The sequence below is a fragment of the Vulpes vulpes genome, chromosome 5 (assembly GCF_048418805.1).
Source record: "Vulpes vulpes isolate BD-2025 chromosome 5, VulVul3, whole genome shotgun sequence".
In the NCBI taxonomy this organism is placed as follows: domain Eukaryota; kingdom Metazoa; phylum Chordata; class Mammalia; order Carnivora; family Canidae; genus Vulpes; species Vulpes vulpes.
In genome coordinates, this window is record NC_132784.1 from 73,189,260 (window position 1) to 73,215,364 (window position 26,105).

At 35.3% G+C, this 26,105-nt stretch overlaps 1 protein-coding gene across 50 annotated transcripts in view; it reads right to left on the minus strand.

Moving 5' to 3' along the window:
• PHF21A (PHD finger protein 21A) overlaps positions 1-26,105 on the minus strand; it is a 195,695-nt gene that overhangs the window by 156,548 nt on the left and 13,042 nt on the right. For 25 of the 50 annotated variants that reach the window (XM_072758855.1, XM_072758870.1, XM_072758844.1 and 22 more), the window contains 2 exons: positions 10,445-10,485; positions 3,226-3,364 (listed from right to left, as the gene is read on the minus strand). In XM_072758855.1, the coding sequence (XP_072614956.1) occupies positions 3,226-3,279 (54 nt within the window). In that variant the 5' untranslated portion in view covers positions 3,280-3,364; positions 10,445-10,485. Of the gene's footprint in view, positions 1-3,225; positions 3,365-8,981; positions 9,094-10,444; positions 10,486-12,104; positions 14,757-26,105 lie in introns of those variants that run through there. The other 25 variants (XM_072758856.1, XM_072758869.1, XM_026004116.2 and 22 more) reach the window with 4 other exon arrangements.

Below are 26,105 nucleotides of genomic sequence, written 5' to 3' on the forward strand. Positions count from 1 at the left end.
CAAATCCAACCTACCACCTGTTTTTATAAAGTTTTATTGGGACACAGCCACACCCATTCATTTATATATTATCTCTGGCTGCTTTGTCTATATGGCAGCAACGTACTAGTGACAGAGACCATAAATGACTCACAAAGTGCAAAACATTTTACTATCTGGCTCTTTACAGAAAAAGTTTGCTAACCTCTGCTTTATACTATCCTCTGTTCCATGTAAATACTCCTACTAAAGTTTAAATATGGCTTCCATCAAATCTGTATAAAAATAATAAAAAAGGCAATTTCTCAAAAAGGGTGAGATACTCATCACAGGCCATTATTATTTAACATTTACTCAACATCAACCATGTGTACATGGTAATTTTCTTAGCCATCTCTATGTCCATAAAGAACAGAAATATACTTCCATCACAGCATACTTTCTTAACACACTTTTTTTTTTTAATTTTTTTTTCTCTTTTTTTTTTCTTAACACACTTCTATCCAGCAAGCTCAATTTTAGCCGTAATTCCATCCCTAACAAAATGCAAAAGGGAGGCTTTTGATCCAATATTTAGTCAAATGTACAGTCTGGCTTTGGCCTCAACCTAACAGCCAGTGCCTACTTTGATATCATTTCTGTCATTCCTGAACTTGTCACAATCAATGATCATGTAGATTACCACACATCCAACCAGAATAACATCAGATTTATAAACAAGGCTTATCATTTGTATTTACTTTAATATTTAACATTCTTCCCCAAATAGAAAAGTATTCTAAATGTAATTACAGTGAAAATTCTTACATGTGTTTTATAAGTTGAAATATTATAAATCAACATATAAATGATATTGCACAAATGAAATATGTAATAATCAAGGATGAATATAAAAGCTCTTTATCCTAAAAAAAAAATATTTAAATATATAGGGAAATAACGTAAATATTAAGAGACTGGGATAACTTTCAGAAGAACATTATATCCCTTTTGAGTCAAAAAATGTAATTTAAAAAATTAAATTAGATTTTAAAACAGAATAAACATTAAATTTTTTCATAATTATAATTTCCATAAAATTGGTATGCTTGAATTAAAAATATAAAGCAAATTAGTATTTAAGAATTCTCATTTTTAGGGGTGCCTAGACGGCTCAGTTGGTTAGGTGTCCAACTCTTGATTTTGGCTCAGGTCATGATCTCAGGGTTTTGAGATACAGCCCCATGCCGGGCTCCACACTAGATGTGAGTCTGCTTGTGATTCTCTTTATCTCCCTCTACTCTTCTACCCGAATCTACCTTTCTGGAAAAAAAAAAAAATTATCATTTTTAGTAATTTAGTTCAATTTAGGAGATGAGTCTTTCAATAAGTCTTATTTGGGACTTGTTCATATCTTGTGAGGATGAACTAAAAGCAGAATGTCAATGCTGCCATCTCCAAATTTCTTGAGAGAATGAATATCTCCTAAAATCACATACAACTTCATTAAATATCTTCGATCCATACAAATTTCAGATGGATTATTGTTTTCCAGAAATTCCTTTTATGATGATGTCAGCTTTGAACAAATTATTAATTTAATTGTTGTCATTTGCCATTCAGCCAAATTAAGTATTCAACACAACTCTGGGTTAACATACTTACATCTGGGAAAAAGACTGCTTGATTTTATAAACAGATTTTTACTCTCTTCAATTAGTAACAGAAGCAAGGCCAAATAAAATAAAATGTGCATAACTTATTATATACTAAATTTCTTAAAATTACCATAAAACAAAACACTTCACACATAGAGAAGTCCACCTGTACACAGCAAACTATAAGACTACTGCTGAGCAAGAGTTTAACAGATCCAAAGCAGAAGCAGGGATTTCTGAATACAGAGATTTGAAAAATTAAAACTATGTGTGTATGTCTTTGAAGCTTTCTTGTTAGCTGTCATCCACCCTAATTCTAAGCAACTTGCAAATTTAGTAGTTATCAAAAGCCCACAGGGTGCTTCCAACAATTTCAGAAATTAACCTTAAACTATTCAGATAAAACAAGAGAAACTTGTTCCCTTCTCCTTTCTACTTCCACACCCCAAACATTCAAAAGCAGTCAATTCATCATCATTTATCACTTTTGATTGTATGTATGTGTTTATCTTGAACCTGGGACCACATTTCGGCTAATGTCTAGGAAAGGGATAGAAACAGTGATACTCTGTTTATGAAATATATGTTAATGATCCAGTTATTTAAGAGTAGCTTTATTTCTGGGTTAATTATATTAAATAAGATTTATTATACATATAAAATGTATTACATATTTAATATTTTATCGATATTATTATAAATATAATTGTTAACATATTTTTATTTATATTTTTTAAGGTTTGTTAGCCTATACACCTGAGGTAAATATTAAAAATTGTGAAATTTGGGCAGCCCGGGTGGCTCAGCGGTTTAGAGCCACCTTCAGTCCAGGGTGTGATCCTGGAGACCTGGGATCGAGTTCCACGTCAGGCTCCCTGCATGGAGCCTGCTTCTCCCTCTGCCTGTATCTCTCTCTCTGTCTCTCATGAATAAATAAATAAAATCTTTAAAAAAAAATTGTGAAATTTTAAATGTAAACATCTGTGAAGGCAGTAACATTTTCTTTTCTTTTGTTTAGATTTACTTATTGGAGACAGAGAGAGAACAGGGGGAGGGGCAGAAGGAGAGGGAGAGAGAGAATCCCAAGCATGCTGCCTGCTGAGACTGAAGAGCCCAATTCGAGGCTACATCTCATGATCCTGAGACCATGAACTGAGAGGAGATCAAGAATCATAGGTTTAACTGACTGAGCCACCAGGCACTCTAGCAGTGATGTTTTCTTTACTAAAGATTAGAATCAAGGCATAAAGCTGAGTTACATGTAAAAACTTCAGTATAAATGGTAGTCAACTAAAACATGGCTCAACTTAAAATACACAAGTTAGGTCACATGAACAAAGTTTTTCAGATGAACCAAAAAAAGAAAAAAAGAGTGTGGGTTATTTTTTTTTAACACCTTTAGTATTTGAAAAAAATATTTTCCATTCTTTTCTCTGGAAAGAAAGTCAGGAATATTCTATTAAAGTTCTTAAAAGTAAAAAGACATGATTCTTGGACAACTGTCTGAAAGACAATTAAAAAGTATACTGAAATTCAGAGATAGGCGAGTTTACTAATTTTAGCCATTACTTAATAATACAACATAGGAGAAACCAATAATGGAACTTACCTGGTGAACCTGAATTTCCACTTTAAGAGCCTCCTGTAGAGTCTGCAACTCCATCCTCCACCTTCTCCACTTTCTGTCTGCTAATTCTACAGTTTCTTCAGCCTCTGTTTAAAATAACAAACTCCTCTTCTCACTGCAGCTGTGGAGATCATAAAATGTTTTGGATCATAAAGGAAATGTTCGTGTTAAATAAAAGAAATTACATTAGTTGAAAATTATTTGATGCTCCAACACAGAGCATGAAATGTCCCAAACAGATTTCTTTCCAAAATGAGTATTTTTCACTGAATTAGTACCAAAATTTTCTGGGTTTTATTCTCTGAACATTCATTCCTCCACAGAACACTTCAAAAAAGTAAGAAATGGGAGAAGGGAGGTGTTTAATCTGGTCATGAAAACATCTAAGCACACTTAGATGCTCAGCACTATAGTACATACTACATTCTGAGGATACAGAGCTGAACAAGACCACTTCCTTCCTAAATGAGCTGGGAATCTAGAGGCTGAGACTACAACCATCCAGGACACACTGTCCTTAGAGACACATAACAACAGAGTCATACATTTTTAAACATCACACAGAGTGAACTGGAAAGTTCAGGGTCTCTCAGAGGTTAAAGAAGGCCAGAGTACTTTCATTTGGATGGACTCTTACTCTGTTTTTAAAATAAACCTCAAAACAGGAAAATTCTGGTATTATTTAAAGGTTTACATTTAACAAATTAATACTTTATATAGATACAATGCAATGTAACTTTCATAAAGTTACGACAGGAATGTTAAATAATAATCCTATCCTGTATAATAGAGGTGGCAGTCTAGCAATGGAAATCTATCAATTTCCAGCTTGATAATGAACACCATCTTCTTCAAGCCTGCCAGCCCATCTCTTTTGGCTATATGTATAACTGAAAGTGGCAATAATGTCAAAAGTCTAGATTTGTGAGTGTGAGCCTTCCTATTCTGCTCTGCTTATCACTAATATTTAAATGAACTCAATGGCTAATTTCTCTTTTAATTTTTTTTTCTCGAGTGTGGCCTCAGACATGATTTGAGGTACCCTCCCAAAGCAAAAGTTTGCTTTTGCCAAAATAAATCTAAACTTTACTTCTGTTCTTTTTCCTCTTTGTACCTGTAAAACTTGTAGCTAGAGCAGCTTTTCAATATTCTTAACAACTGAGGAAGGGAGCAATCATGAATCTAAAAGAACCAGTACTCCTTAAACCAAATGAAATTCATAATCTTTACATTTCCAAAAATTATTTATCCATGGATCAAGTCCATAATCAACCTAAGTTTCTTAAAACGTCTTTAAAACCATACTTAACAGTTATAATGGAATCATTAACTATAGAATATATTCCTATGAATTTATTTTTCATTATATTTGCTTAATCTCGCTAGACTTAAAACATCACTGACAATCTCTCCCCTAGGATTTATATACTATGAAATATTATATAAAAATTCTCAAAAAACAACAAACTTCAAAAATGTAAAATTCATTCAAAGTTAACATTTATGGAGGTTAGGAAAGCATTACTATATAATGATACTACCAACAAAAAAGGCAGTATGTTTAGGGGAGACAATTTTGAAAAGGAACCATATTTTGAGGAACAAACTACAAAAGCAGTTTTTTAGCTACTTATTATCTCAGAAAATCTATGGACTGTAATAAATATCAGAATCATGAAATTAGCAAGACTTAAGGTTTTTGTTGTCACATAAGTTTACTCTATATACAAAGCAAATGTTAAAACTATAGCATTGCTTTCATTTTTATTTTATTTTTTTTTTAGATTTCACTTTTAAGTAATCCCTATATCCAATGGGCAGTTGGATCTTACAACCCTGAGATCAAGAGCTGCATGCTCCACCAACTGAGCCAGCCAGGCGCTCCTCCCTTAATTTTAAGAACTAAAATAATCCTACTCAAATTTGTAACTTACATATATTAGAGTTATTCCTGAAAACAGTACTTGACTCAGTTGAATTAGTTTTCATTTTTGAAAGATTCTATCAGAAAACATGTCCAAAAATGATTCCTTATCATTTTTGTCAAATTAAGAATCATCTTGAAGTTAAACGAGCATTTTTAACAGCAGAAAGGCCATATTTGATTTTACTGGTAGCAACATAGCACATCATAGTTCAACTCAACATATAAACTCTGGAAATAAAGAGCAAGTTAAAAACAGAGAACTTACAATATAGAACTTACAACATATACAACAAAGGGTTAACAATTTATACATTAGAGTGCTCACAAATTAATTTTAAAAATATAAAAAAGCAACTCACAGAAGAATAAGCATGACCAACAAACACGGAAAACATCCATCTTCAATAGTCATAGAACTGTAAATTTTAAGAAGGTAAGTTTGGTCTATCAATCTGACAAAGATTTGTAGAAATAAGAATACTCTGAGAGCTGTCAAAAGTTTGGGGCAGGTGGCACTTTCATAATTTGCTACTGGTTATCTCTGGGTGGTAGCAATAAGGATTATTTACTTTCAATTTTTCAGAGTATTGATGTTTTGACATTTTTCCACAGAAAATATGTACTTATTTTTAAATTTAAAAAAATTAACTGAGGATTGCTAAAGCCTCAGAAAATTCGATACTGATGAAACAAAATGTTCAGGAAAAGAAAAAGTAAAACCAGAACTTAACCTGGAGGCTCTAAATGTCAAAGAGTGCCTTGCACGATAAGAAGCTTGTAACTCAACTTAATGAGGAGCTGACAGCTTTTATTCCTTCATCAGATTGTTGTCTTATTAGAGACACAGAGAGACACAAAATTTTATTTGGCGATGACTAAATGCCAATTATTCATTTTATTTCAAAATAAAACTGAAGGGTTAAAAAAGTTAGTGACTTGTTATAAAAAAAACTTATGAAGGATTAGAGGATTCATTTTATATCCTACTTCTTCAAAAAGTTCTCTTTCTGGAGAGCAGTTTTAAGAGATTGATCTCTACCTAAAGGAACACATTATATACATATATTTATAGCTTATAAAAACAAGGCAAGCACATGTTGAATCCTTTTAAGAAATATTTTGGGGGTTTAGACAGCTTATGCAGCTATCATACGATGACTATTTGGGGGCAGTTTACAGCATCATAAAACAGGTTTTATTTGCTAAATTTGTAGAAGGATGATTTATCATATTTTGACCAATTCCAGTAAGTTATAATTAACAAATCAGTTGCTACAAGGTAAATATAAACAGACTCACGAAGCAATAATGGACACACTTTACTGAGGTACAATGCCTTTTACTACCCAACAGCTCTAAATGCTACCATCAGAGAGGACAATGGCCTAGTACAAAATACTAACATTTGTTATCTTCAGAACTGTACATGCCAAACTACTAGGACACCTAATGGCTTCTCACCTTCAAATAACATAAAACCAAAAACATGAACAAATAAAAATTCCACAAACCAACAAAACAAAAATAATAATCAAATCTCACTAAAAAAAACAGCTGTGATGTCTGGAAAGCACACTCACTATCCCCCTAAAACAAGAAAAAAACGGATTCCATTTACTTGCTATGCAACCACTCTTAGCCTCAGGGTTTTTAATTTGTTTGTTTGCTTATAAATCAGAAAAATGGGAACAGTATCATCTACTCATAAAACTGTTATGAGGTTTAAAAGAGATGAAGTTACACAAAAAGTTCTTTGTAAACTACAAAGTTCTATGCTATTATTAACATACTTAACTCTTTTATTCATACAAACAAATTTTTTAATAAACTTCTCACCACAGTATATTGCTGAGAAGACTCCTACTTTCAAATTCTCTAAACAAGGGGCTTTTAACTATTTTGGTGGGTAGGTTCTGCTTAGAGATATGTAACCTCCAGGTCTTTCATTATGATTCTAATAATGTAGTAATGCTGTACCTCTGAATTTACTGCTAAGAAACACTGCTCTGTTCCTGAATTGGCATAAACATTTTTTCCCATCAAAACTCAAGTTATCTACCAAGTTTCTTTAACTAACAGTAAGTCCATAAAACACTGTGCCCTCAGACTGAATTCTCTAAAAATGGACAGCTCAGTATTCTCTATACCAAATATTTATTTGGTGTAAGACTCCAGTTGTTGTTTTCTATTAATTAAGTAAACTCCACACCCAATGTGGGACTTGAACTCATGGCCCTGAGATCCAGTCTCATGCTCTACTGACTGAGCCAGCCAGTAGCTTCAAGACTCTACTTTTGACTTACATGTTATACAGAATACTGTTTAGAGTATGTTCAATAAAAAAAAAAAAAATAGAGGGGTGCTTGGCTGGCTCAGTCAATGGAATGTGCAATTCTTGGTCTTGGGATGTAAATTCAAGCCCCACAATGGTATAGAGATTACTTTAAAATTAAAAAAAAAAAAAAAGTAGAGAGACGCCTGGGTGGCTCAGCGATTGAGCATCTGCCTTCAGCTCAGGGCATGACCCCTGGGTCTGGGATCGAGTCCCTTATCAGGCTCCTATGGGGAGCCTGGTTCTCCCTCTACCTGTGTCTCTGCCTCTCTCTCTCTCTTGTGAATAAAAAAAATAAAATCCTTAAAAAAAAAAAGTAGAAAGTCTTGCTAGATCCATGTGTCCTTACTTGTCACATGTCAAGTACTAAAATATCAGGTTTCAATTTGTACAAAAATGCTCAGAGATATAACAATATCTTTAAATTTTAACTTAACTAGCTATTAAGTGCTAAAAAACAGTCACAGATGCTAAAAATAATAAAGCTCTTTAGTAGCATTTATTGAAAACTAATATTTACTAACATGAATAAAAATGACATTAAAAAATATATAATGTTTGTTTTCATGGTGGTATCTCTTTGGTGACACTCCACATGTCAACAGAAAATGCTACTGCACAAAGAACTTAGCAATCCTGATTTCAGAGGACTACCTTCTGACACTGGGAAGGCTACTATGCTCACATCTTGGTACTAACAGCTGTTGACAAATATCACCCGAGCTAGTGAGACTGATGTTTCTCAGCCATTAGATTAGATTTAAACACACACACACACACACACACACACACAATTAGATTTATGATAATGTCTGAATGTGTTTGAATATAAAATATATATCTCTCCTCTGTGTTTTGTTTTTGGAGGGAGGGGCCAGATCCTTATTTAGAAAAAGAAAAGGAATACCAATAGAAGTTATACCATTGCCACACAACGTCAAGTCAGGGTCTCCCTGACAGCACCCTCTTCCTTCATGGTCTGCTGCACTGTCTTGCATCTCACCCTACTACCAATGTTCATTCTGATAATGTAGTTTCTACCTCAGCTTCCCAGGACAGGCCTAGCTGACATACACATTTTTCTGTTTTCTACCTGTTTTTACAGAAATCAAGCACGTCTACTAAAATCAGCCTAACTATATCCAACAAGAACATTGAGAGTAAATTTAAAAACTTACAGAAATTCGGAATGGAGTCTGGAGAGAAGTGTATAAGAGCACAGTGACAATGAGATTTTAGAGTTGATTGCCACATTTCCTATAGAATACTATTTAATGATTTAAAAAAAAAACTGTCCAGATAAGCCTGGGCAGAATCATATAAATATTTACTACACAAAGGGTAACACAAGAAGGTGTGGTGGTCTTGGCATAACCAAAATAAGTACTTTAATAGAAGTGGAAGTTATGGGAAGATAGATTTCAGATCAATTTAAGGAAAAACTAAGGATTAGAGCTATACAAAAAAGGAATGGGTTACCTTATGAGGTAGTGGGCTCCCTGTCATTAGAAGTATTCAAGAATGCTGCATATCATATCCCCCTCTTGGAGATTCACAATGCACATTAGCATATTAAAGGTTCTGAGAAGTCCTGCAGTAAAGAAACCTGTTTAACGCAGCATTTCCCAAATTATTTGACCACAGAACATTTTTCCCACCCCCACCCCACCTCAATAATATTTACTCACTTCTGTGGAACTAGAATTCCTCAGAAAACATTACAGAAAATAATGAGCTACATTTTTTTTAATGTAGTATTCAATATGCACCTGAATAACAATCTGTCTGGGATATAGGAGAAGAAATTGCCATACCGGTAAAAGACTGGAAGAGAAAAAGCCCTTAAGGTTTCTTCTCTAAAATTCTGTGATTCTATCACATCTCAAAGAAAAGGGCTATAGGGTCTTGATTATTTATTTAAAAAGGTTCCATGAGAGACAGGGAAGTAGAATAAAAAGGTAGTAAAATGCAAGGTTAACTGGTTCAAATGCCTCCCTTTCATGTTCAAAGCCCAATCCCTAAAAGATAAGAGAGACACCTCAAGGACAGTAAATTATCAAAAAGAAGCCCTAACCAAATATCTACTCCAGCCACTAAATTAATTAAAATGTGAGAGAGAGAATTTAAAAAACAAAAACAAAAAGAAGTAGCCTTGTATTAGGGAATGATACTATTCCAGCTCTGGTTTCATTTTTTTTTTTTCATAATACATGCTCTCCAAATAAGGTTAATATTTGTTTGATCCTTAGTCACTAGACTGCCCTGTGCAATCTGTGATCTTGAATTAGAGATTCAAAAAAATGATTAAAGTGTGACAATTTATAAGCTGTTAGAGTAGATACTAAAGTAGATAATAGGAAAAAAATATATTTGCCTATATGCCCCCACACTGCTACATTTCACTGTCTCTCTTATTTTTTCCTCTTTTAGAATTATACAAACATATACTAAAAATGTAATATCAGAAATGAAACCAATCCAGCATTACATTTAAGGATATAAATGCTTAAGAGTCCCAAATTTCAAAGTCAAGGTTCCCATAGTTACATTAACCTAGCCATTTTGCACATATACTAAGGCCATCAAATTTAACAGCATATTAAGTAATACAAAACACAATAGGAACCTGAACTTTTGAAATTCCTGACTTTAGAATTTTCAGCTCTCACCACTGCATTAAGGACATTTTTGGCAAAGGGGACCTTTACATTTTAACAGATTATCAAATGTAGGAACATGCAAGCCTAGCAGTATTATTAGAAACACAAATGCATTTGAGATACGGTTACGTGAAATTAGACAAAAATTCACTTTCACTCAATGCAAACAGTAAAGCTTCATTTCTGGGAGAGAGTTTTTTTGAAAAAAAAAAATCACTGAACATTTGAATTATTACCCAACTAGCATCAGGAACACTACGCCTGCCTCATGAAAGTACTTACCAATTTTGGGGAAACAGGCTCTCCTTCAGCTCTCTTGCTCCCTACAGCAGAAGAAGGGGAAAATAGAATTAGACTACAAACAGATTTACGACATGTCATCAAAAGCTGAAGACTTAAAGATTTCTAACTTTATGAAAAAACAAAACGCAAAAATCTCCAAAGCTTTAACCGCCACCCCACCCTCTCAAAAAAGGAAAGAGAGGTAGTTTTCACAGCAAGGAAAAAATTCAAAGGCAGTTAAATCTCTAATTTTCCATTTTTCACTATTCCAGTTTTTCCAAGACAAGGAAAGTAAGTAGATGATGGTTTCCCTTTCCTAAGAGACACACAAAAATAAAATACACCTTATCTAAGTAACACACAAATACAGGCTCATCCCCAACAAATGGGCCTCATTGTTCATTGCTCTATAGTAACAAGGTAACGTCACTGACACTTAGTTCTGTCTATTTAAAGTGTCTTTTTTCAATTAATCTTGAAGTGGACTTCTACAAGGCTTTAAAATTCACAGCATTTTATATGTTTCACTGTAATTTCAATTAAACTTTTCATTCACATTCTTCAAGTCTCACCACTTCAGACTGTAATACATACACAAGGGTGCCTTTCTCTCTGCCACATATTTATTTAATCAGTGATAGAGCCAGAAAGAAAATTAAGATTTTGGGATCTCGATCTAATGCTCAATGATGCTTTTATCAATTGCATTTTTTAAGATTAACTAAACTCCATTAAGTTGACTTCAAAGTTAGAAAAGTCAAGTCAGGCTATACTGGTTTTGTTTTTTAATTTTATTTTTAAGTAATCTCTACACTCAAAGTGCGGCTTGAACTTATGACTCTGAGATCAAGAGTTACATGCTCTACTGATGAAGCCAGCCAGACATCCCAATATCGTTTAACTCTGCCTCACCCCAAACTTCTTTTTCAGTTAAAAAACATTAGGAAACAAGGCTTTTCTCCTAATATTTTAGTATTAAGTATTTAAACTCTACATTCAATGCTCTAAACTTATGTTTTAAACATAGTATATTTGTTGAGTGATGTTACTTCAGTAGTGTTCTCATTTCAAGGGATTATTTCAAAAAATCATGTCATCCAGATTATAAATTTTTATTTAATCAAGTACAGTCATAACAAACATGCAGTAAAATAATTTAAAAGGGCCTCAAAACATGCAGTTAACATTTCAAAAGAAATTAAAATTTGCTGTTTTATCCTGTCTTTTCTTTAGCAGCAGTACTTCTGAAAGTTCTCAAGTCCATATAAATGGCTATTTTAGTCACCAAGATTAGAATGACTTCCAACCAAAAGAAAAAAAATCATGCAAAGGTCTATAAAGTGATGTGATTATTTAAAAGTGGATCCTCACAAGGAAAAAATTTGTAACTGTGTGGTGATATATGCTTACTGAACCTATTGTGATAATCATTTTGCAATATATGCAGATATTGAATCATCATGCTGCACACCCAAAACTAATATAATGTCATAGGTCAGTAATATCTCAATTTTTAAAAAGTGAATTCTTAACATTATAGATAGCACCTACAGGATTCTGTACCACTCAGAACAGTATCAGGCACAGACTAAATGTTCAGTAAATATTTGTTAAATGAATGAATTGACTGAGTGGACCCTTAACTCTATTGATGACTTACTTTCCCTATGAGACATTTCTTGTTAGCTTTTTCATGCTGGTGATAATGACTTTTTTTTAAAAGATTTATTTATTTATGATAGACACAGAGAGAGAGAGAGGTAGAGACACACACAGGAGGAGGGAGAAGCAGGCTCCATGCCGGGAGCCCGACGCGGGACTCGATCCCGGGACTCCAGGATCTCGCCTTGGGCCAAAGGCAGGCGCTAAACCGCTGAGCCACCCAGGGATCCCTCGTGATAATGTCTTATGCATCAATCCCCCACAGCATTATTTGTTAAACGAATGACTTTGGATAAAAAAACAGTAGATCAGAAAGAAAGATACTGCCATTTTAAAATGTAATGAAAAGAAAAAGACTGATCTATTGTACTAAATTAAGAACCTCATTCACCTAAAAAACACCATTGAGAGAATGAAAAAACAAGCCACAGAATTGGAGATGACAATTCCAACACATACAACAATGGTTTATAACCATAACATATGAAATATGTTGAAACTCAAAGTGATCAGGACAGAATTGGGATTTTTACTTCCACATATATGGCATCTGACAAAGTGAAGTCACATTAACTCTTCTGAAAAGTCATATTCAGTAAGGAGATACAATGGATGTGTATCTAAACTCTAGGGCATTTTCTCCAAAACTCAATAGCAGAGTTAATCCCAAATTGATAAAGAATTTTACCATGAAATCATGATATTATAAAACTATTCATAAAACTGCTTGCAGGGACTGTAGATATCACATAGGAAATCAAAGCCTGAGAGGTTAAATTACTTCCCCAAAGGTCACACACCAATTGGTTGTAAAGCTGGAGAAAGCTTACAGACCGGACCCTAAGATTCCTTTGACCAAGCTGGCCTTTCCACTAATCTCACCTCCTCTCAACCAGGCACAGTAGTAACATTTCTAAAAAACAAACTACAATAAATACTGGCAAAGTATTTTTGGAAAAAGTTTTAAAGAAAAATCATTATAAGTAAGCTAGATAGGGCAAGTTTTAAAACTTGAGATCCTTTTATGCCTAAGGGAGCCTCATGAATGGACTTCAGAGGGATTTGCCAACCCTACAATACTACTGGCTAAATTTTATATGTGTAAGAATTCTGGGAAGAGGACCCATACCTTTAATAAGATTTGTAAAGAAGTTCAGACACCAAAAAAAGAGTCAATTATTTTTAGACTAATGATTTTTAAACACTGTGTGTCACAACTACCCAAGATTATTAATTAAATGATGACTGATTAATTGACTACCATTTGGAAACTGATAAAAAAATATTTTATTTATATAATTTAGTAAGAATTAGCAATAAAATGTATATATAAATGTGTATTTTAACACTATCTACATGTAAAATGTATTTAAGTCTGAAATGCAAGTTTGATTTCTTCATGTTAAGCTGATTAAAGTCCACTTGTTTCTCACATACTCTTCACACTCAGAGCTAAGGTGGTTAAAAATTTTAACCATATTTGCTTAAATGTTTCAAATACAGACGTATTTTTTTTTTTTTAAGATTTTATTTATCTATTCATGAGAGACACAGAGAGAAAGGTAGAGACACGGGCAGAGGGAGAAGTGGCTCCATACAGGGAGCCCAGGTCTCCAAGGATCACAACCTGGGCTGAAGGCGGCGTGCTAAACTGCTGAGCCACCAACGCTGCCCTCTACAGATTTATTCTTTAAAAATACACTCAAAACACATATGGTGAACTAAATAAAATTATTTTTGCTTTTAGAAATGAATATTATCTTGCTAACATAATTTCCCATGATTTTTTGCCAACCGAAGATGGTTCACCTCTCCAGAACTTCACAGGTAGTTGCTTTAATTAGAATTGGTAAAGAAATGAATCACTCAGATTTCTAATATGGTTGTAAAACTGAAAATACCATCAATAAATCAAAGGTGATTAATAACAACTTAAGTACCCTTTGTAAAATACCTAAAACCTTTGTATATGAAGAACATATATTAAATAATAAACAAATTTTGCAGAGAAAAGGTTTAACATTAGATCATGTTTTAAATTAAGCTAAAATTCATCCCACTACAAATTCGAACAATTAAGTTTATAGTCTGTGCTCAATCATAAATTTTGATAAGGGACTAGAATAGCACAGATAATTGTCATTCAAAGACACTTTAAAATGTCACCTTACACAGAAGATTCAATCTCTTCTCTTCTACTACACCAAGCTGATACACTAATTTGATACACAATAAGTTTTACTGTTTTTTATCTGCCCTTCCTAACTTCTAACAGAAAGCATAATAACTTTGAAATAAATTTAAATGCAAATAACTGTTCAGAAGAAAAAGCAGAATCCTGCTTAATGAGAGTTAGTCCTTTAGGCCCCAATATCATAATCATTCCTGTGTCCCCCATCTGTCTTCTTACCCTCTCATGGACATCCCTCTAGCATTTCTCCCCTCATGTTTCAAGAAGCATCAATTTTTCCCCTCATTACTGGATCATTTTGTTTGTTTCTTCCATCTTTTTTTTTAAGATTTTACCAAACCCAACATGAGGCTCGAACTCACAACCCTAAGATCAAGAGTTGTACATTCCACTGACTGGAGCCAGCCAAGCACCGCTATTTCTTCCACCTTAAAAAAAAAAAAAAAAAAAAAAAAAAAAGCCTCCCTTAACTCCATAACCTTCTCTAGTTACTACCCCATGTCTATGCTCCTGTTTATAGGAAAACTCCATTATCACTGTCCCTAGTTCCTTCTCATTCTCTACTGGATTCACTCCATTAGGGCTTTGGTCTCCTTCTATTCTTAAGATCACCAATGACCTCCCTGTTGCTAAAGCCAATAGAAAAGTCTCAGCCCTCACTTCCATCTTTGATCAGTAGTATTTGACCCAGTTGATCATTCCTTCCTTCTTGAAATCCTTTCTCCCTCAGGACACCACTCAATCTTGGTTTTCCTCCTAATCTCCCTGGCCACTGTTCTGGATTTCTTATGCTGGTTTCTTCTCATCTCTCAAGACCTCAAAATGCTGAACTGCCCCAGGGCTCAGTTCTTGGAACTCTTCCCATTAGGTAATCTCACCCACTCTCATGGCTATAAAAGGATCCGTACACTGGTGACTCCCAAACTTTTATCTCCAGCTCAGACCTTTCCCCTAAATTCCAAACTCATATAGCCAACTGCCCACTCACCACTTGTCAAATAGGTTTGATTACTCTTGATCACCTATCCCCCAACTTCCTCCTCAGAGTCATCCCTACCTCAGTAAGTGGCAACTTTATCCCTTTGGACCAAAACCTTAAAGTCATGGCTCTTTTCCTCTTTTTTCCACACCTTATATCCAATCTAATAGCCAACCACCTTGCCTCCACCATCAAAATACAGACTTGGACCACTTGCATCAACTCCACTACAACCTCCTTGGTCCAAGCCACCCTCATCTTTCACTTAGATTATTACAATAGCCTCCTATTGCCCTCCCTCCTTTCCATCTTTGTCTTGCTACAGTCTATTCTCTCAGCAGCCAGAGTGCCTTTTCAAATTCCAAGACAGATCCAGTTACTCCTCTATTCAAAATCCCCTCCAATGGTATCCCACCATACCCAGAAAAAAAGCCATCCTTTAAAACAGCCCAAGAGATTCTAAGTGATTTGGGCCTCTGTTAGTCTCAGATCTCCTCTCCTCCCCTCTCCCCACTGCTTAATCTGCTCCAGCCATACTCACCTCTTTTTTGTACTTCAAAAACTCAAAACAAGTTCCCTTCTCAGGGCTCTTCTATTTGCTTTTCCCTCTGACTGGAATAGTCTCTTCCATAAAATATCTTCACAGTTCACTCCCTCAAAATGTTTAGGAAATCTACATACAGCAGTTGCGAGAGGAGAATACTGAAATAAAGACTACAACTGTCCTCAGAATTGTTTCTCTTCCCAAACTTACTGTGAGGATCTTCTTTCTTATGCCAGGATCTTCTTTCTTATGCCAACAATACCCTTTTTACCTTCTCCCCACCTAGCCAAATCTCAGCCAGTCATTCAGGTCCAGATAAAGATTCAGTGATAAATGGAGACCTTCCCTAACCATTGCAACTCCCAGATCTTCCCTTCTTTGAATTCTCAGATAGTTTATCATCTCTCACATTCATCTTAAAATTTAACCACACTATCTCACATTGTAACTTATACGTCTTATCTCCCTGACTATGTGCGCACACGCGCGCAAACACACATGTAGAATAGAAATAATGCCTTGCACAAGTAGTTCTCAAACCTGTAAAACTCCAAAAAATACATAAATTCACAGCCTACCCTTAATGCTTCTGCACTCATGATGTTTGATTTAGAGCTCAGATATCTCTATTTTTTTTTAACTCCCCCCAGAAGATTCTGAAGGATAGGGACTGGGAATCATTGCCTTACAGTTCTCTACGTCCTTCAGTACCTATGAAAGTAAGCCTTCAAAGAGCTTACAGCTAGAATAGACACCCCAGAGAACCAAATCCATTCCTTCATTCCACAGGGGAACGGCAATCCAAGAAGTCTACATGACTAGCCAAAAGCTACAAAGGTTAGTAAGAGGTAAAGCCCAACCTAAAACCCAGATTTACTGCTCTCAATCTAGGAATTCTTCCATTAGGCTGTGCATAAATAAATGAAAGTAATAAAAATCCACAATTCACAGACAGGCACAGTAAACAGTGATTTTTTTTTTTTATACTTGACCAGTTATTACAATGTCCAAGTTCCTTTTTTTTTAATTTTTATTTATTTATGATAGTCACACAGAGAGAGAGAGAGAGAGAGAGAGAGAGAGAGGGAAGCAGAGACATAGGCAGAGGGAGAAGCAGGCTCCATGCACCGGGAGCCCGACGTGGGATTCGATCCCGGGTCTCCAGGATCGCGCCCTGGGCCAAAGGCAGGCGCCAAACGGCTGCGCCACCCAGGGATCCCCTACAATGTCCAAGTTCTAAGTGTGCATTATTAGCTTCTATATGTTTGAAAATGTGAGCAACATTAGCTGACAAAAGACTTAAAAGGCCAGAGAGTAATTGTGAGAAGGCTAACAATTAAAAAATAATTTTTACCAAGTTCTCTTGCAATATGTATAAAAACTTATAAAATCATTTATTTTATAAATGAGAAGTATTAGGAGAAATAGACAGAAAGAAGAAATCTTCCTTCATCATGCTATAAAGTACAAAAATCCTTTATTCAAAAGCTTCCACAGCTCACAAAGCTGTAAATGTTTTCTGAGTCTAATCATAACATAAACTTCTTAATTACAGATCAGAATTAGTAAATCACCCCATATCCCAAGATAACTCAAATTCTTATCTTAATAATCAGTTAACCCAGGTCCAAAACTCTTGCCATCAATAACAAAAAAACAACTCAGGTACCTATAAGGCATTACAAAAGAGTTTGGGTTTATCCTGGTGTATAGGGATTTAAGCTAGTGTCTCCTATTAACACTAATGGGAGTTCTGGGTGTAAACCATAAGCACCAAGGAGGAGGATCAATGCCCAGTACTGCATCTGTGAAAACCCTTCCTATTGCACTAACTGCAACTACTGGGACTTGTTCTCTCAGAAATGGGATAATAGACCCAAATTCCTATGTCTCTAAAGCACAAAGATAATTCAAGTAAAAGTCACTAAGGAAGGTCACTAGTAAACAGCTGATTTTAAAAATACACAAGAAAAAGCTAAACTAAAACATCTGACACACTGAGGAAATTTTATAAAATAGCACCAACCAACATGCACAGAAGAAACTAGTGAATTGCTGGAGATAAAAATTCACACAAAAATTCAACAAGACTAAGTTAATCAAATTTTTAAAAATTAGAGCACAGTAAACCCAAGTATAGCCAGAAGCTTGTCCAAAGAAACACACACAAACAAAACAAAACAAAACAAAAACTCCCCCCCTGATGGAGCCCTAAGTACACTACAAACCTTGCTTTTAAAACACAGAAGAAAGCTCCTGCTGCATTGATAGCCAGAATAATCACAGAGTACTTCCAGAAAAACGGATAACAATCACAAGCTGCTAAGGACGACCAAACTAACTAAATAAAAATTATAGCACCTTATTGTCTTCCCATACCGCCTCACTTCTCAATATAGCACTGCTGTACTCACCAGGCTAGAAAATGAGCAGGTGCCTTTCAGGCTATAGAGAAATTACTGAGACACACACACAGCCCAGTCACAAACACAAACACAAAGGGAATGATATTCTTTCACTTGAAGGGGCTTAAGAAATGCAAGGCTTTGCTGTAGGCCTAGAAAACTAAGAGTAGGCCTTACCGAAGAAATGAGGAAAGAGCCAAGATTTACTCCAAATCCACATTCAAAGACTAAAAGAATTAACATTTATCTCAATTAAAATGCTTTGACAACAATCCTTTTTTAAAAAAAAAGGAGAAATTAAGATTTTCCCCGTTCCTAACCCCAAGAGAAAATCAGAATCTTTTCTCTCTACACAGGTTTAGCTCCACAACACAAATAAAAGAGAATCCTGACTTAAGGCCTGAAAACTAAACATGGTTCCATAACACTCACATTAAAAACAAAACATAAAGCTATGTAGTTCAACATATTGATTCTTTATCATTGCTGCTATCATTAATGAACATTTAGCAGTTTATCTGTACTTTCAAATGTCAATGAGAAATTGAAAAAGCTACAATATGCTGGGGATTTTAACTTTTGAAACAAAAACCACAAAGAAACACGAGTCTGAAGCATAAAGCCTCAATCATGCTGATAAGTAAGTGGTCCTAAAAGTTGAAAGTGAAAGCAATATACACCAAAAAAAAAAAAAAAAAAAAAAAAGAAGAAGAAGAAGAAGTTTGCTTGATATTAATGCTAGCCTTTAAAACCAAAAATATGTTCTGTTACAGAAGACTGAAATCAGGGCTTCCATTAACCTTGTTAAAAAAAAAAAAATCCCATGAGCATGGATTTTTTTTCCTAAGTCTCTTCATCAGAGCAGCATGGGGTCCCATTAGGCACCCTATTTTACTTCCACCTTATAAATAACGTTAGCTATTCGCTATTTCCATGGAAACCAAGTACAGAGAAACCCACTTAAATGAATACCGGTTAAAGGAATAAGTTTTATTTTAGAAAGACTTTGCTGCTCTAGATGAACTCTACTGGGGAATACTACAAAGTTGTCTTAAGTATAATTTTTAAAAATATATCTTTGGTGTAGAGGAAGCTTATTAGCGGTCCTGTTAAGTAAGTACACTCCTTGCACTAAACTAAATATGCCAAACAGCATCATAACATTAAAGATACCTTTTCAATGCATTGCACAGGGGTTTAGATGCACAACACCCAATGACCATGCTTCCTCATGCATTGGGGTGGAATAATTACCCCTATGGGTCTAATTTAAACTAATAAAAGCAAGGAAATTCAGAAATAAGGTTACCATCACCTTGTAGTGATTAGTAATGAAAAGCCCCACAACTGTAGGCACATATACAACTTACTACTCCTCCAAAGAGAAGTGAACAATGGAGCAAATAACTTAAGTTCCTAATCACTATTACCAGGTCCAGGGATAGCAGATAGTCAAAATTCCCTCCTCGACAAACCATCTTACAAGTTATAACAAGTATTATTAGTGAATTGTTATATACACATATGTGACATAGACACAGAACATTCAAAGGAGAAAATGCAGAACAAGATTTAAGAAGTTGCCCTACATACTACTCTAGAAAAGACCATAAAAAAGTTGCCGATAGACAAGTGTACATAAAATAAGATGCAAGTAAGAAGGATAGTAAATTCAAAAAACTAATAATCGTGAGTTTCCAAAGACAGAAAGGGGTAAGAAAACTAAAAATTTCCAGCAGATGTGGTTCTCCATTAAGTTACTGGTGGCTCAGATATCTTCAATAAGTTAAAAGACAAATAAAAGCAGTATTCTCCTAAAGGGTGATTACCAGTATTAAATTTACAATGTATGAAAAGAGTTAACATTCTCACATACATTTTTTCCTTTGAGTATATTAACAGATCTCTTTGTACTGCATGTTTTAAAAACACAAAAGTACTTTCCTTGTATGTTTCACACACTGTAAACATTGGCAAAATGATAACGTGAAGTTGGGTTAAGAGGTATGTGGCTTTTGCTAATATTACTCACTCTGCTTTTGCATATGTTTTTAAATTTCTATAAAAAGTTTTTTAAAATCTTATAAAGTTAAAATTCTCATCTCAAATGTTTTTAGTATGTATAACTATATAATAGATGAAATGTATTACATATAGATCTTAGAAGCTACTGAATTTAAATCCAATATAGCCATTAACTTAACATTTAACCACAGCTAATTTCCAAGTTTCACTTTTCTTACCAAAACAATTCAGTTAACAGTTCAAAACCACTAGGAGAAATCTGGAAAGGAAAAGATCTGCTATTTTGCAACTACCAATTAATGAAATGCAATCAATGCCTAAAAACAAAGCATTATAGCCGTATTTTACATTTTACAAATAAAAGAAAGAAATTCTACTAGCCTTCTCTATTACCCAGTCAAAATACTTTTAGAATCAGCAACGCCAGAATTTCCAATTCCTTCTCCAGTTAGGTCCACAGGACTACAGAGAACAATCTAATTAATTAATGCTTCCTATTTCCCTTACCTTAGTTTAAGTAACAAAGCTCCCCCTTTCCCCACTATGCCCCCACCTCACCCCCTACCAGAAAATATAGCAACTTCTGAGGTAAACAGGTCTTTTTCTATTCCCTTCCTTAGTCCAGATAAAAAAATGTTTCACAAATACTCAGTTACTTCACAAGTGATTTTAAGCTATCTATTATCCAACTTCTGGCTGACAGCCCAAAATGAGGAGGTCCACAAACTGTTAAAGCCTTAAGGTCTTGATAACAGCTCTGTTTAAAAACTAATAATTACAATGGTGTTGTGTTTTGTTTTTAAGAGACAGAGAATAAGATGGTGGTAGCCTTGGAAGGAGTGATGCACAGCAGACAGGACAGCATACATAGAGAAGAGATGGCAAAGGGATAGTAAAGGAGAGGGGAAAGGAAAGGCCATGGAGGGAGTATGTGCAATCAATGTGCATCTCTCTACGAAGCAGCTAATGTACCACTGAACCAGACAGGTTCCCGCATAAGTATGATAGGAGTGCAGCCCTGACATGAATGGCCCAACTTTTACAAATTGGGCAGAGACAGACTTTCAAAATCGTACAATTCTTTAAATCAACCCCAAAGACCTCATAGGGTCTAACTCCTATATTTATTAAAATGAAGTATACTTTTAATGTTCTTTAATTCCATTCACCCAAAAGAAGCAATTTTTTGTAAGCCCTACATAAAGAAAACTTAATACTGTACATACACGGGCAGCCCTGGTGGCTCAGCGGTTTAGCGCCGCCTGCAGCCCAGGGTGTGATCCTGGAGACCCTGGATCGAGTCCCACGTCGGGCTCCCTGCATGAAGCCTGCTTCTCCCTCTGCCTGTGTCTCTGCCTCTCTCTCTCTCTCCTCTCTGTGCATTCTCATGAATAAATAAAATCTTTAAAAAAAATACTGTACATACACTATGTTAATTCTAAAACTACAAAGCTTCACTTACTGACCACTTTAGCAATTGTAAAGTAATCTTAAATTTTTTTTAACTGGAAGAAAACTATACAGGGGTGCCTGCATGGCTCAGTTAAGCATCCAACTCTTGGGTCACAGCTCAGGTCTTGATCTCAGGGTTTTGAGTTCAAGCCCCACTATATGGTCTACTATAAAACTCCTTAATTTTTTAAATATTTGTTGAGCTAAAGTACAGCAATTTATCAACACAAACTTCCTAGAATTTCTGCTCAGAAAGCAGGAAGGTTTTAGGAACACCGACAAAATAAAATCTAGCAAATGCTTCTATCTACCTTCTAGGCCTTTATGAACTGGTACAGTTGGGTAAGTAAGAACAAAAAGTTAATGGAAGCTATTATTCTACTTTAACTCAAATGCTCATCAGTGGTTACACATGCCTTATTCAGGGTGTTGTGGTAAGCTATTACAAATACATTTGATGAATCCTAGGGAAAAAAAAAACTATACAGATGAAAGATCAAAAAGTTTCAAATCCAAATTGGTAGTGAATGAATAAAATTAACTCTATTTCACACTTAATGATCATTCCCCCTCCCTCAATTACTGATTTCACTTACAGAAAGATACATACACACAAACACACACACTCATGCACACTAATGGACATATTAAAAACTCAGATATTTTACAAAAAAATCTTAAGTCTGAGGTCATTGTAAGGCAGAAACTTAAAGAGTGGCTTTTTGGGGCAGCCCAGGTGGCTCAGCGGTTTAGCGCCGCCTTCAGTCCAGGATGTGATCCTGGAGACTCAGGATTGAGTCCCACGTCAGGCTCCTTGCAGGGAGCCTGCTTCTCCCTCTCCCTGTGTCTGTGTGCCTCTCTCTCTCTCTCTCTCTCTATGTCTCTCATGAATAAGTAAATAAATAAAATCTTAAAAAAAAAAAAAGAGTGGCTTTTCTCATAACCAACTTGTTCTCAGGCCTTTCTAGGCTCAATATAGGTAACATACAACAGTTAAATATAGAAAGAAAATTAAAATTACCATAAGAAAAGACCAAGCACCAGATGAGAGAAAATTTCACAAAGGCAAAATGCCCAAAATCAGAAGGCAAATAAATAATGTCCATTGTTACTAGAAAGCATTTGTGTGCCTCTACAATTGTTTCCACTAGTTATTCTTTCTACTCAAGCATGTGTTCTCAGGGGTTAAGCACACACTTTGTCCTGAGCAGCTGACCCAAGTGACTGACCAGCTGATAAGGATTTTAGACTTTTGAGTTATAATGCCTGGTCTACTACTGACTCCATGCTAAGTGACCTGCTGTAAACCACATCACCATGTTGGTAATAAGAAGAGACTTTTATCACCAAGAGTTTTTTTTTAAAAGTGCCTTATAATATTTTAAAAAGTCTGTTAAAACTGGCATATTCCCACATATTTTCTATTTCTCCCAGAACTTTCACAAACAAGAACTCATTAGATACACTTTTCCCATCCATACCTTTTTTCACCATGACATTTCAGGAAAAAACCCTCCTTTCCAGCTAAGCTGTTCCATATTTACTCTTTTCCCATATTTACTCTTTTACCGTAACAATGGTAACAGTAGTTATTGCTTATCAAGTGTCTTAAGATTTCCTCATTTTATCTTCACATCAATCCCAGAAGGTTGGTGTTATCAGCCCTACATCACAGATGAAGAAATTGAAATCCAAATGAACAGCGCAGGGCTTGGTATACAGCACATATAAGAGACATCTTTGCTGAAGGGAACTTAAATAATTAGTCTAAGATCACACACTCAACTTTAAGTGGCTGTATAGAGATTTCAACCCAGGGGTCAGACCACAAAGCTCAGGCTCTTTTCCCACTATGCAACATTTGTCTCAAGCCTTAAAAGAAGAAAGGATTTGAGAATTAAGGTTAAGTAGTGATACCTAACAACAGTTTCCATTTATTTAGTGCATACTATGTGTCAAGAACTTACTGCAGTTTATACCTGAAATTATTAATTCCTCCTAACAATCTCAGGCTATGGGTACCATTATTTATTCATATTTCACATATGAAGAAACAGAGGCAAAAGCACAGAGGGGTGAAGTGATTTGACCATTATTACAGAGCTAATATGTGGCAAAGCAGGATTTGAGCCCATGCAAACTGGCACCAGCTCCAGTCCTGATACTCAACCATTGAGCTTTTATTTACTCCCTTGCTAAAAACTTCCCTTCATCTGAACTGCATGAAAACAAAACTTTTAACCTTTTCAACAAAATTACTAGATTGTAAGCCTTCGTGCTTTGACTAATTAAGAGAAAAACTAGTAGTACTCTTCTAAGCATGCATACCAGACTTCTTTGCAGGCACAAAGGGTATGCCCCTGGTGATTAGATCATTGCACTGTTCAGGAAGTGGCACACTGTAAATCTGGTTAAGAGCCCCCAGCCCATATCTCTCCACACTCAGAATCACACTAACCATGCACTGCAAGAAGCAGGCAATTCAGAGATGTCCCAGTGCAATCTTCTATAAAATGAACGTCAGTCTGGAAGTATCCAAGTGCGTATGGTAGTACCCTTCCAACACCCTTTCTTCTTCTTCCCAAACACCATAAAGAACACCGCAAAAGGAATGAATGAATCTAAGCTACTTAAAAACCATAACAAATGTCCAATGATAACTACAAATTTAAATGAGAAAAAAATGCAAAATTCTCATAGTTTTGTAACTTGTCCAAATTCTACATTCAAAAAAGGATGGGCCTCAAAAAAAAAAAAAAAAGGCACAGACCTCTTTGAAAGTCTCAAGTCTACTACCTTATTACTATAAATGTCCCTTGAAAGGTGAGAGAAAAATAAATTTTTACCTCAGATTCTGAATACTTTGATATACATATTTAAAACAAAAATCATTAGTTACAAGTCATTGGGCTTTCCACCCTAATATCTACTAGTATGACAATATATTTAATTACATAAATAAAAATAAAGAGCATGGATTTAATATTCCTATGTGAACATGTAATATACACAGAAAAATAAATACAGAAGAACAGAACTGGACCTGGAGGTACTAAGAACTTGACACAATGAGAAAAGGAACTATTGCAGCTCCCTCCATTGACATCGTAAAGTTGCCACATTTTCTGGGCTCTCTTTTGAATTAATGTGGCATCTGTTCCAAGTACAGCATGCTAACATTTTACTAAAAGATATTTTCATTCTACATTTGTATGTGGTTTGCTTTTTATTTGAACTCCTGTTTTATTTCAGTGGTCATTATTTCTTTATACCAAGTTGTCCATTTGGCATTCCTAATCTATCTCCCCTGTGCACAAAAAGGGTGGGGAACCATCAGTTTAAAACCTTCTAACAGCAATAATTACAATATGCTTTGCATATAGATTAAATAAAGAAAATAAGCAGCACAAAGACTTTTGTAGGCTTTTTAGTATCAGGTCCTGATAAGTTAACAGCATCTGTTCCTTTCAGAAAAAGAATTCGGCTCTCAAGTACTGGGGGGGGGGGGGGGGGGGGGGGGAGGAGAGGAAAGAAATAAACAAATACTAAATAGAGTAATTTCAGTTACAAAGTTTGGTTTTCATGAAATGATGATTTCAATTATTTGTACATATCCAACTCTATCGAATGAGAACTGCTTTTTAAGACATCCTCAAAAATGCTGCACCAACAAGCCAAATACAACCACTTGTACTTAACATGCATGCTGCATACTCCACACTGTTACGTCATATCAGGCACAGAGAAGACGCTTACCAAGCTATCCTGCGTTCTATAAACTGCCTAACAACAACAGAAAAAGGCACTGCCATCTCTATGGTGGGAGTAAGAGCTCTTGGGGTAGGCAGCCTTTTGCCTTTGGTCAACTCTGAAGAAAACAAATAAGGCTTATATTTCTGTCTTTTAAGCTCACCTCTCTCAAGGCCTTTACTCTCAATCTTTCAGCCTTTCACAGAAAGAAAGGCTGTTTCTTTAAAACTAAAAAGCTACAAAAGACCACTCCAACTTAAAAGGCCCACACCTAGTGCCAACTGTCCTCCAGGTGTCCTCATGACCCTCTTCCGCAGAAGAATGGCCTATCTAAAGTTGTCAGCTCCAAGTGGGTGCACCCACCCTGGAGAAGGAAGGGGGCCATGGAAGGAATTATTGCAATTTATATTTTTAAATATCACCCTTTTAAAAATTTCAGCTTCCCTGTATATTTTCTAACATGCATAAAACACTAATTCAGAAAATTACATATAAACATATTTATTGGTAGCAGTACTTTTTTAAAGTTTGGAGACAAGAAGCTAAGGCCAAAGTAGAATAGAGGAAAATTAGGCTCTACCATTCACTTTTTGAATTCTTGTTTCTGCCTCAGTTTGACCATCCATGACATGAACTGAGCCCTCTACACACTT